This window comes from Saimiri boliviensis, chromosome 13 (genome assembly GCF_048565385.1).
Source record: "Saimiri boliviensis isolate mSaiBol1 chromosome 13, mSaiBol1.pri, whole genome shotgun sequence".
NCBI lineage: Eukaryota > Metazoa > Chordata > Mammalia > Primates > Cebidae > Saimiri > Saimiri boliviensis.
The window spans coordinates 7,067,601-7,080,296 of NC_133461.1; the positions used below are offsets into that span (position 1 = coordinate 7,067,601).

The 12,696-nt window shown below is 46.4% G+C and overlaps 1 protein-coding gene across 7 annotated transcripts in view; it reads left to right on the forward strand.

Moving 5' to 3' along the window:
• Nucleotides 1-4,102: 4,102 nt before the first annotated feature.
• Nucleotides 4,103-12,696, forward strand: part of NETO1 (neuropilin and tolloid like 1) — a 114,244-nt gene continuing 105,650 nt past the window's right edge. For 6 of the 7 annotated variants that reach the window (XR_012513058.1, XR_012513059.1, XM_074383246.1 and 3 more), the window contains exons 1-4: nucleotides 4,104-4,219; nucleotides 6,241-6,294; nucleotides 6,540-6,677; nucleotides 12,279-12,527. Coding sequence is in view for 5 of the 7 variants with exons in the window: in XM_074383246.1 (XP_074239347.1) it covers nucleotides 4,192-4,219; nucleotides 6,241-6,294; nucleotides 6,540-6,677; nucleotides 12,279-12,527 (469 nt within the window). In the remaining 2 variants the exon portion in view is untranslated. Of the gene's footprint in view, nucleotides 4,220-6,240; nucleotides 6,295-6,539; nucleotides 6,678-12,278; nucleotides 12,528-12,696 lie in introns of all 7 variants that reach the window. The other variant, XM_074383248.1, reaches the window with a different exon arrangement.

The window sequence follows — 12,696 nt, forward strand, 5'->3', positions numbered from 1 at the left end:
TCAGAGCATGTGAGCCGGCCAAGCCCCTGTCCTGTCCTGGGTCCAGGATGTGCACACTCACTCCCTCAGCACTGAGGTTTCAGCAACATGTAATGCCTTAGCCCCATGCATTGCCCAAGAGAGCACTGGTCATTAAAGATCAGTGGGAGGCCAGAGGATCCCTTGAGGCCAAGAGTTGGAGAACAGCCTGGGTAACATGACAAGACCCCCTCTTTAAAAAATATGAAAAATTGGCCGGGCGCGGTGGCTCAAGCCTGTAATCTCAGCACTTTGGGAGGCCAAGGCGGGCGGATCACGAGAGATCGAGACCATCCTGGTCAACATGGTGAAACCCCGTCTCTACTAAAAATACAAAAAACTAGCTGGGCGTGGTGGCGCGTGCCTGTAATCCCAGCTACTTAGGAGGCTGAGGCAGGAGAATTGCCTGAGCCCAGGAGGCGGAGGTTGCGGTGAGCCGAGATCGCGCCATTGCACTCCAGCCTGGGTAACAAGAGCGAAACTCCGTCTCAAAAAAAAAAAAAAAAAAAAAATATATATATATATATATATATATATATATATATATATATATGAAAAATTAGCCAGGCATGGTGGCCTGTGCCTGTAGTCCCAGCTACTTCAGAGGCTGAGGTGGGAGGCTCAGTTGAGCCCAGGAAGTGGAGGCTGCAGTGAGCTATGATCCTGCTCTAAAGCCCTTAATTCAGAGAGAGAGAGAGAGAGAGAGAGAGAGAGAGAGAGAGAGAAATACCACTGTTTATGCAAGATATACCGGTAAGGACAAAAGGTTAGGACAATGTCACCTTCCCTAAGATTTCCTTCCTAATTTCCTGTTTCCTGAAAAAAGGACTATCTTTCTAGCAAGGTAGAAAGGTAGTCAAGGGTACACTTCCTTGGCAGGTTACAAAATCTGTGTCCCGGAAAACTAACCTGGGCAAAGAGAACAGGAGAGGGTAGGTGAGTAGGAGTATTTATGGTAAAACCAAGTTTTCTTTTCTCTACCTTCAAACTGTGATTGAGAAATGCCGTAATTTTCCATACGTTATTTTAAATGTTGCCACTTTGCAGAACTTCATCATTTTCACGAATAACTCATATTTTGAATTGTGAAGAAATTGCCATCCAACCATAAGAAAGATTCCAATATTCAACTGTCAGCTCTTCTGACGGGTCCTTTTTCAAGACCTCTACCCTCTCCTCCGTAGAGGACCCAGATCCCAAAAGGCGTTTTTCAGACATTCTCTGTCACCTGCGTAGTCCTCTATTAAGCGGCCTTACTGATCTTTGAACTCTTTTGCTTCCTTAAGGCTGGAGAATTTCTTCCTCAACTCCACGCCCACCACTGCTCACCACCTCCCACCACGCGCTGGCACGAGTACCTCAAATGGGTCCCGGGACTCCCGCGGGACCTTCTGCGTGTTTCCCGTAGATCCTTTTACAAGTAGGTGCGTGCGTGGGCGGCTACTCACCGGTCTCCCTCCATCCTCCCTCTCCCTTTGCTCAAGCTTGCAGCTCCTCTCATAGGCCGCCAGCTCTGCTGGACTAGGCCTGTGCAGACCCTTTTCTCCCCCTCTCTTCTGCCCTTCCTCCTCTCTCCGTCTTCCCTCCCACTCTCTTCAGTCCCCTCTATCTCTCCCGTCTCTTCTCTCTCCTCTCCACTTTTCCCTTTCTTCTCTCTGCATTCTCCATCTCTCCCTTCTCTCTCTTACCCCGCTTCCCCTTTCTCTCTCTCTTAGCGGGTCCCTGTCTTCCCCCTTCTCTCACCTCTTTTTCTTTAGCTCTCCATCTCGCTTCACTCCCTGCCTGCCCGATCACTCACCTTTCATTAAATGGATGCACAACACGCGCGCGCGTATATGCGCGCGCGCACACACACAAGCACACATTCCCCTCTGCTTGGTCACTTTACCCCACCCTGGAAATCGAGGAACCAGAAGCCTGATGTGGTAGTAAGAGCCTTGGGGGCTGCATCTGAGTCTCTGAATACCTGCCAGACTCGGCGGGGTCGCCTCATCGTCCCTCGCCCCAACTTACTGGCAGAACTCCACCCGCTCCCAGGCGCTGCGCTAGGCGTGGGCAGGACCGCGGAGAGCACTCCACGCCCCGCGCAACCCTGCACGCACGTGGGCGCCGCAGCAGCAGGTGCCGGGAAGCAGAGGCAGGGCCAGAGCCGGGAAGCAGGGCCCCAGACTGGAGCGCTCGCCGGACTCCTCTCATGGCCCTTTTTCCTTTCCACGGCCTTTTGGGGCCACTCCATTCTTCACAGCTCAGCGTCTGCTACTGACCACCCCCCACACTCCGCCATTAGGTCTTCCTACTCCGGCTTCTTCCCCCCAGCTGCGGCGCTGGTGCAGGTGGCCCGGCTGGAGGCCTTTGTAGTCCCGGGTCCCGCGGGCTGGGCTGTGGTCTGCGCGGGCCGCGTCCGCAGATGCCACGGAGGGAGGGCCGGACGGAGCCGGGAAGGGGAGGAGGTGCCGTTGCGGGGCCCAGGGAGGGACTCCCGCCGCACCTCCGCGCTCCAGCCCTTCGCTGCGCTGCCTCGCGGCGGCCGTTATTTTGTATTTATTGATTAGCATGTTACAAGCCTGGGCTCTTCCGGTGATGTTTCCCCGCAACTCGTGTCTTCCAGACTTTAACGCGCCGCGCGGGCCTGCAGAGGAAGTGGCGTGGGGTCGGGGGTGACCGTGTGCGCCGTGGGGTGGTTTTAAACATCTCGAGGTCAGGAGTCAATTACAACTCGAGGTGGGGAGGGGGGTCCTTTGCAAGAAGCCCGCATCTTTGCGGGAGCAATTTGGTGGGGGGAACTTGGCACTGGGCCCGGTGCTCCGCAGCGAAACTTTTACTGCCGCCTTTTCCTGGGGCGCGCCCCTGCCTAGTCTCCCACGCTGAGCGCTGAGTCTGCGGTGAAGCATTCGCCCCGGGAGACAGGGCGAGGGGGCGCCCGGTTCCTTTAAGCGGATGGAAAATGAGGGGTGGGAGTCAGAGAGTCCACAAGGTCTAACCTTTAAAAAGTGAAACACCAAACCCCACAAGGGATTTTCACACGATGGCCCCTCCCGCTTCCACGCCTTTCGTCCGGCTTGAGGATCCGGCTCGGGATTTGGGGCTGCATCCTCCTCCCGCGCTCCGGCGAGCGGAGCCGCCGGTCCCAGCCGGGTCCTCACCCCCTTCCCGCCCCTCCCCCAGGCCCGCGCGGCGGGGATGTCCTTGCCGCCGCCACCGCGGCCCCATTCCGCTGCGCACCAGCCCCGGGGCGCCGGCCGCGCGCAGCCTCCCGATCCCACCCGGGCTCCGGGGGAGGGTCTCGGAGCCCCGAGCCTTGACTAAGGCGCCCACTTGGCAACTCTGCTCTCTTCCGGCTCTTTCCTCCTCCCTCCCTTCCCCGCCCCGCCCGGCCACCCTGGCTCCCCTGCGCCGCCCTCCAGCCCGCCTCCCAGACGCCCACCCGCCCGCTCCTCTTTCCGCAGGATCCCAGAGGTGGCGCGCAGCCCGGCGAGCCGATGACGGACCCCTTCCTCCTGCCTTCAATGCCTCAGCGGAAGATCCCCAAGGGCTGGAGCGAGGAGCGCTGCCGCTGGAAGTCCTCCCGGGGAGGCTGCTCCGACCTGCTGCGCGGCGCGTCTGAGACTGGGGACTGAGCCCTCCCCACCACCGCCGCCGCCGCCGCCGCCGCCGCCGCCGCCGCCGCCGCCGCCGCCGCCGCCCGCTCCGTCGCTGCCGTCGGTCTGGACTGGCCCCCAACTCGCTGCGACCTCTGCCCGGCCCCGGCCCCGGCCCCGGCTTGGGGCGTCCCGGGGCTCGCCCCGAGCCCGCGGCCTCCCGCGCGCCGCGTCCTCCCGACCCCGCGGCGGCGACGATGCCCGGGAGGAGGGTCCTGGCGGCGGCGGCGCGGATGGTGGCGGCCGGCGCCCGGGTGTGATGCGAGCGTCACGGTGGGGATGCTGCTGGCTGCGCGGCGCTGAGGGCCAGGGAGAGCGAGAGCCAGCCCGGGGCGGAGGACGGACTCATCCGGATCTGGCTGCAGCGTGGGCTCGGAGCTCCCCCTTCCTTTCGGTCTCCCCTTCGGTCCCCTTTTATTTCGCTCTCGCTTGGCGTCTTTAACACCTCTCGACCCGTCCTCCCCCCGCCACTGGAAGTCTTCCCGACTCTAAATGGAATTAGTGGAGCCCGGAGCCTCTGGTGTAACGCACAGACATGATCCATGGGCGCAGCGTGCTTCACAGTGAGTACCCTGCCCGCCGCGCCCGAGCGCTCCGGAGCCAGCCCTCTCGCCCGCCCCTTTCCCGCGGCCGAAAGCGCAGGAGAAGCCTCTGCGCCGCGCTCCGGCGGACCCCGCAGTCCCGCGCGGGTCGGGGCCGACGTAAACTTTCTGTATTGCAGCATCCTGGACCGTGGCGTGGGGGCGGCGCGCGGTCAGCCGTCGCCCGGTCCCAGAACCTGCCGGGGTGAACCGGCTCTCAGTGCGCAGGAACCCCCCGGGGGCTGAGAATAGCGCGCAGTTCGGGGATGGACACGTGCGTGTGGCAGAGACTGGCCCTGGCGAGGGCGCAGGTGGAAAGCGGGAGGGAGCGGGGATACCTAGTGAGGGTAGAGGAATCTTCCTCTTCCCGGGGCTCCCGGAGCTCGGGGACCCCTGGTCGCACGCAGTTCTGGAGGTAGCCAGGGATGCACCTGAAGCCAGCGCAGAGGGAAGGGCGAGGGTCAGCGTCGACCCCTTTCTGCCCAGGATACCGCTAGCGTCGCTTTCTGGGTGTGTGGTAACGCGGGCAGTGTAGATGTGGGAAGGAATGAGAGGAAAATAGTATGACGAGTCATCGAGTAAAAGGCAGCATAAGAAACTGTGTGGTGGAAATTTGACATTACTAAGCAAAGATGAGAGTGTGGATTGCGGGCCACGCAGTTAAGAGAGGGCTTTGCTGATGAGTTAAACACAGTACAGGGTCCATAATGCGATTTCAGCAAAACAGGAAGAGCGGAGTAAACAAATACCCATCCTGATGCTGAAGGATGTGTACCTGTGTGTTCTGGGTGTGAGCAGAATCATGACAAATTAAATTGATTTTTTTTTCCCGTGGAAACACAGTAACCACAGCAGCCAGTGGCTTAATCTAACATGTAAATGACCTGGCTAGAGAGTAATACACAGTTGATACTTTTTAAAATATTAATATTAACACTTAGATATCTTTCTTAGAATAATGTTTAAGTATAAATGTATAAGCCTCTATGGTGAGCTTTAATTGAGGAAATATTTGTGAATTATGCTCTCCCCTCCATTTCAAGTGTTAGTATGAAAGCAGACCTTTTATATCATTGGACAACAAAATGAATAAGAGAAATAAAATACAAGAAAAATCAAATTATGAAGACTAGAATACTTAATATTTTGCTAGTTCTTCATCTTTTAAAAATGTTGATTAGATCAAGAATATGGAAGTAAAACAAGTTTAGATTATAATCGTACTGCAGCTTTACCGTTAAGTTACAGATCAGAGTCTCTTTGACACTGGAAACCTGACTTGGTAGAATGCTTTAGGAAATCACCTCTCTCAAATTAATAGTCTATCTCCATAGATTGATTTGGTATTAAATCAAAGTTAAGGTTAGGAGAGATTAATTTCACAGCTTAGAAAGTGCTGAGGACTGAGGATGGGGTTACTTGGAGGTTCAGAACATTTTTGTAGGCAACAGTCTAATAATGCTGCTTAATGCCCACAATCCCCATTAATCTGCTTCTTGCTTGCTCCCCTCCCCCACAGCCTGTAGGATTTGTCTTAAGTATTTATTTTCTAAAATACAGCCACACTGCAGTGTGTCAGGAACAGTCATGGAGCCTTTCTCATCGTTTGCCTCTCATTTTCGCCTTCTGGCCCCTCTCTTCCTTCAGAGATGCTAGCAGAGCCATTCCCTAAGGGTAGTTTAGATACAGGGGGACTCCTGAAGTCCCACTGTAATGTGTGTGACAAGAGTGAATTGTCATGTTGCTTTTATAGTGAAGGATGTTTTTGCATTAGGAATTTGGGTCTCATCCCTTCTTAACTTGTGTACTTTTTAAGGAAGTCCCAAGGTTTCCTGATTTGTACATTTCAAATCAGTTTATGCAAGTTCTGAATCAACTTCTAACAGTTAACAATGATACAATTAATCTGCTTTGATAGTATTTTATCTTGAAATTGCGTTATGTTTTTATGGAATTTGATCATTTCTGTGTATTTTATCTCTAATTTTTCTTTTCTGTTTCAGTTGTAGCAAGTTTAATCATCCTCCATTTGTCTGGGGCAACCAAGAAAGGAACAGGTGTGTCTACTTAGAAAAATGCCATTGGAAGACCTCGAATTATTTTGTGGTTTCCTATTTTTCTCCTACATTTAATATTCCAGAATATCTGAACCTGTTATAATGTGTATAATTGATTGGTTTGGCTAAAACAACATTTAAAAATTAATCTACTAATGGATATTATAAGAATGTCCTCTCTATTTTTAGTATTATAGAAAATTGGATGACGGTTCTTTTTAAAATATTTTTCTTGTATTTAACAGAAAAGCAAACCACCTCAGAAACACAGAAGTCAATGCAGTGTGGAACCTGGACAAAGCATGCAGAGGGAGGTATCTTCACCTCTCCCAACTATCCCAGCAAGTACCCCCCTGACCGAGAATGCATCTACATCATAGAAGGTAAGTGCAGAGAGCCCCAGAGTTAAGAGAACACTAGAAACCTGGCCATCTCTATGCTTTGGATGAAGAATATGCGTATAGACATTACAAAACTGATTTGAAGATCATGCGCAAAAATATCTCTGAGTGAGTCAAAAAACTGTAAAATTTGGAATCAGGCTAATTATTGAAATTTTAGTAATGAGTTATGAACAAGCAAAGTCTGTGAAATAAAAACAAATGAACAACTTAAGAGTTTATTTTGCAGTTGATTTAATTGACGTAGAGTTCTAATGCAGTAGGATGGATGCATGGTTGGCACAGTATTACCTGATGTATAACAGTTTGAGAAACCAGTAAAATTTTTAGTTCAACAATTATTAGAATAACCTGTATGTTACTTTTTCTTTAATATTATAAAGTACAAAAATCGTATTAACGTCAAAGATGAATCTGTAATTACATTTTCTAAACAGCAGCCTGAAGGATAGTTACCTTATTTGTGTTAAAAAGTGACATCTCATTTTAAAGTGAAGGTCAGGATTGTAAATTACGACACTTACTTTCATGACTTTTTTCCAACATGAAAGATAAATGGCGTTGAAAAGAGACGTCTCTTTGAACATTTCCCATTTACACTGACCTTGTAAACACCTCTCTCTTTTATTTTATTTTTTTGAGATAGAGTCACTTTCTGTCACCCAGGCTGGAGTGCAGTGGCATGATTTCGGCTCACTGCAACCTCCGCCTCCTGAGTTCCAGCAATTCTCCTGCCTCAGCCTCCCAAGCAGCTGGGATTGCAGGTGCACACCACCAACTAATTTTTGTATTTTTGGTAGAGATGGGGTTTTGCCATGTTAGCCAGGCTGGTCTGGAACTCCTGACCTCAAGTGATCCACCCGCCTTGGCCTCTGTAAGTGCTGGGATTATAGATGTGAATCATGGCGCCAGGCCAACACCTGTCCCTTAAGTACAGATTTTAAAATGTGGAAGCATATCATCTGGTGATGGGAATTTTCAGTATTTTAACTGTTAATACCTAATGAGCTAAAACTTGGAAGCACCTACCCTCCCACCCACACACAGACATACATGCACAGGCAAAACTATCTTAATGAAAAAGATATATGCATTTTCTACTACATAGAAATCAGGGACACATTTATTTGATAGATTTTTCAAAGAAGCGGCCGGCTTTCGGTTTACCTAATTTTAAGAATTTCTATTTAGAAATGATTCCTTTTTGGTAGTTATTGGGCCATAGATCTTCCCCCACCCACTTTGTACTAGAAGTTGGACTTTCAGCAAAGACAAATCACACTGTAAGAAGGTAAAACAATAAACAAGCTATGCCATTAAAAGGATAACTAGGAAACCTAAGGTCTGGAAGTGCAAAGTCCTTGTATGACTGATAGAAAAGGAACTTGCTACTCGCCTCACAGGACTTGCCAGTATGCTCTGGGGCATCTTGCTAGATGCCCATTTCCCTAAACAATCTAAAGGGTCCCAGGATTAGCACAAAGTAGTTGGAACAGGGAAGCCAAAGAGAAGAGTACAGGGAAGAAGAGATGCTCACCTTCACTTTTGAAGAATGTCCAAGAAGGCATCGTTCTCTGCATAGAGTAGCTTGTGCAAAAGTTCAGAGATATGCTGTGGTTGGAGATCTGCATGGAGTATCCTAGGGCTTCTGCAGAATCTGAGGAAAAGGCAACGGAAGGCTGAAGAGGGAGGCAGTCTCAGACAAAGGAGTAGCCGGTATTCCTTCTGTGCCTGCTGGATGAAATCTTAGACATTGTGCTATAGACAATGAGGTACCATTAAAGTAACTTAAGTAGACGAATAATGTGTGATTTTGATGAAGAAGTAATCGAAGGAAACTAAGAAAGAACTGCAAAAGCCCAAATAAGTCATAGTAAATACTTACACTAAAGAAGCAGCATCAGTGATGGAGTAAATGAAAGAACTGAGAGATCCAGTTTATTTAATAAACTGGATCACGAATGGCTGGATCAGGGAGTCAGAGAATAGGGTATCCCAGGACTGTTCTAATGTTTGTTGCTTGATGACTTGTTAGACGGAATTGCCATCACAGAAAAGAAATACAGATGGAAAAAATTGTTTTAAAGGAAAAATAATGTCTTTAGTTTGTGTTTATGGAGATGTTCCATATAAAGATTAGGTACATGTAGCTCTACCTGTGTGGAGAGATAGTTGTGGTTGAAAAATGTATATGTATAGGTCATAGAGATTGGTGTTGAGATTGTTAGTGTGAATAAAAGTATCCAAAGAGAGTATTTGGAGCACTATTTTTCAACTCATTAAAAAAAAATTGCAGATGCCTGGCCCTTTCCCCAAGAATTCTGATTTAATTGGTCACAGACAGAGCCACAGGCATCATTATATTGTAGTATCATTCCATTGGAATACCTGTGGCAACCTGGTATCCTGGTCTAAAATGAGAGAAAATAACATGTAGAGAAGATTTCTGGAAAATAACGTGTAAGAGATGGATAGAGTATGGGGAAAGGTAATGGACTGAGTAGGAGAAGCCAGAGAGTTAGGCGGGAGAGTCAGGTGTAGGATGCCACAGCAGCCAGAGTGCGCAAGGGCTCGAAAAGCAGGGAGTACTCAAAGGCCAGTTGCAGCAATAAAAATAAGTGAAAAACAGAAATTCATGTTATATGGAGCAATTAAGAGTTCGTTAGTAACTGATGAGCACTTCCATTGGCATAGTGGAGGTGGGTGTTTTTTCCTCTTTTAAAGGGGCAGATTGCACATCTTTAATTCTAAAATGAATATTCTGTAGAGAGCGGTAAATTGAAAATGGAAGAGAAAGAGGGATACGTAATTGGTCAGATTTCCAGATACTGATGGAGATGAAGAATGCAGGTGAGGTCTTGGTCATGATAGAGGATCCCTTTATGAATGTCAGGTGATCTAAAAATTCCCTCAGAATGGAAGAAATATTCTCTACATATGTGTACACTCCAGGTTCAAGTGCCCATAGTTTGCAGTGCATCTGAAGATTCTCAAAGTGGTTGAGACCTCTCATGAACTAACTTGTGTTAGAGCAAATGTAACTTACAGAAATATTAAAAGGAAATGTAGCTGTGAAGGAAATTCTTGAAGGTGAAGCAAATTGAAGTTGAGAGAGTTAGACCGAAATAGCTTCAAATGGTTTCTGTGTGCCATAATCACTCATTTTTTATTGACCACAATAATTATGTGGCAAACTTAGTTTTAAAAAGTTATTTCACAGTCAGATGCAGTGGCTCACGCCTGTAATCTCAGCGCTTTGGGAGGCCAAGGCAGGCGGATCACAAGGTCAAGAGATCAAGACCATCTTGGCCAACATGGTGAAACCCCATCTCTACTAAAAAATACAAAGATTAGTTGTGGGTGGTGGCGTGTACCTTTAGTCCCAGCTACTCAGGAGGTTGAGGCAGGAGAATCACTTGAACCCGGGAGGCGGAGGTTGCAGTGAGCCGAGATTGTGCCACTGCACTCCAGCCTGGCGACAGAGAGAGACTCCGTCTCAAAAAATGTTTTCTGAGGAACATTGAGAGGTTAACTAATCCACAGAACTTATGTAATAATAAGAGTGAAAGTTTGGATAAGTGAATTCATGTTAGATGACCATTATTTCTTAGTAGGGGAAATTGGTGAGCGTGTGTTCACAGATGATAGAGTTCTAAGTCAAGTAGCTAAGGACTGTCCTCAGTGCTCTGTCATTCCCTAGCCATACTTTATTCACATCTAAAACAGTTATCCTATAATCTGAAATAATTTATTTCCTTATAAAACTTGCCATAAGGGTGACTGTTAAGTAAACAGGTAGATACATGCTACAGGCTGATAATGTATGCAAGTGATATAGTTAGTACTAATACATAAATGGGTCCAAGTCTTTCAGAATTTCCCTTTTTGTTATAAGGCTAACACTTTAAGCATAAAACGTAGTTATTTCTTTGGGCACTTTCAAATTAAAAAAAAAAAAAGCCATTGAAAGTTCCTCAAATCTGTCATTATTGTGGTTACTGTATTTGCTGACCTTTTTGATAGATAGTGATGGATAAAATATTTTTCTTGCATGAGCTATAAATGGTCAATTTTCAATGTGTGAGTCAGAAAGGTTTTTCAGAAATTAAAAATTATCCATAAAACAATTCCTTTTAAAAATTAGTTGACCTTTAATCTGTTGATCTTTAATTTTGTATCTGGAGAGCACCAGAGTTACATTTTATTATGTAAATCTCCAATTTACAAATTACCACATATCCCAATATTACATAAATTTTTGAAAACCATACATCCAAGAGTTTACTTTTTAGGTCATCATGGATGATGTTCAATGTATATTTAAGAAGCAGTGGGGTGTGGACAGCCACCATTCAGCATGGTTGCTGAGCATATAGAGAGCAGGCCTGGCTGTGCTGAACCTTAACTTTCAAGTGTCTAGAGGGGTTAGTGCCTGAAAAGGGCCAAGTAGCAGGGCTTCAGGCAACAGCTGTCTACTAACCAGGAGACGATATGCTGATATTTCAACAAACTTTATGGCCGTTCTGGAGTATCCTGGCTGAATGTAAGTATGAGATGCCAGAATTTTGGACTGTTTTGGACATATCAAGGGAAGAATGAAAGAACATTAGCAAATGCATTCCTGTGGTGCTGTATAGAGTTGCCAGCTGTATGAAACTTTCCCTCATGCTTTAGGGAGCTGTAAAAACACTTATGAAGATAAGCTCATTTATAATTCACTCAAAAAGACTTTTTATATGGAAAATTTCAATGACAAGTACTATGCTAAGTGCTGAGAAAGGAGGTGAGTGAGATATGGTTCTGGTTTTTCAAGACAGATTTAGAAAGGAGGCTTCTTTAAAGCAAGTCTTTTCTGTGTAAAAAGGAGGTAACAGTGGGTATGTAGATATTCAAGAAAGTAAGCAAATCCATGAAAGTCTGAAAGAGCATACTTTCTTAGAATGCAAGACATGTTTGAAGTGGTCTGAGCTTGGGATGTCTGTGAGGGGAGAGGGCCTTGGAAGCAAGATATTCTTAATGGGTCACCATGTGTGTTGAATGCATTGATCATGGGCCAGCTGCTGAGGTTTAAACCTCAAGAGTGATGTGATCAGGTTTGTGGTCTAGAAAAATTCCTCTTAATATCCTTGTACATGCACTTGGATCTAACCTAGACACATGTCTGGGACTACTTGAATGATTGTATTTAATATAACTCTGCCAAACAATTCTGAAGTGATGTGTGACTGCAAACCTGTGTACTCCTGGAAATAGGAGAAAAGAGACAGAAAAATGTCCCTCAATCTTCTAACCCCAAGTTAACAGCCTTTTATAAAAGTACTGTGCTTTGTTAGTCTTGCACAAAACATTGAATGGTCATCTTGTGTCAGAATAATGTTTTGTGAACATCATCGGTTTTAAGGTTCACTCCTTAAACATTTTTTTAAATAGTAGAATGGTATCAATGCTTTTTTTGTATTTCCATGCATATCATCCATAAAGTTTGAGAGAAAATGAACAGATAATATCTGAAATAGAATCAGAAAATATTAACCTGGACGATTTAAGAAATGGCCTCCCTGACACAATCTTTCTTCTTTACAGCTGCTCCAAGACAGTGCATTGAACTTTACTTTGATGAAAAGTACTCTATTGAACCTTCTTGGGAGTGCAAATTTGATCATATTGAAGTTCGAGATGGACCTTTTGGCTTTTCTCCAATAATTGGACGTTTCTGTGGACAACAAAATCCACCTGTAATAAAATCCAGTGGAAGATTTCTATGGATTAAATTTTTTGCTGATGGAGAGCTGGAATCGATGGGATTTTCAGCTCGATACAATTTCACACCTGGTAAGTAAAGACTTTTTTTTTTTTTAAACAATCTGTTTCTTTCTTTTTCTCATTTTTCTGTCTTCATAGTACAAAGTCATTTGTAAGACAACATGATAATTTTTCAGAGAATTTTCAAGTTCTATTTAAAACCAAACCTACTTTTTATTTTCACTACATAAATTCTAAA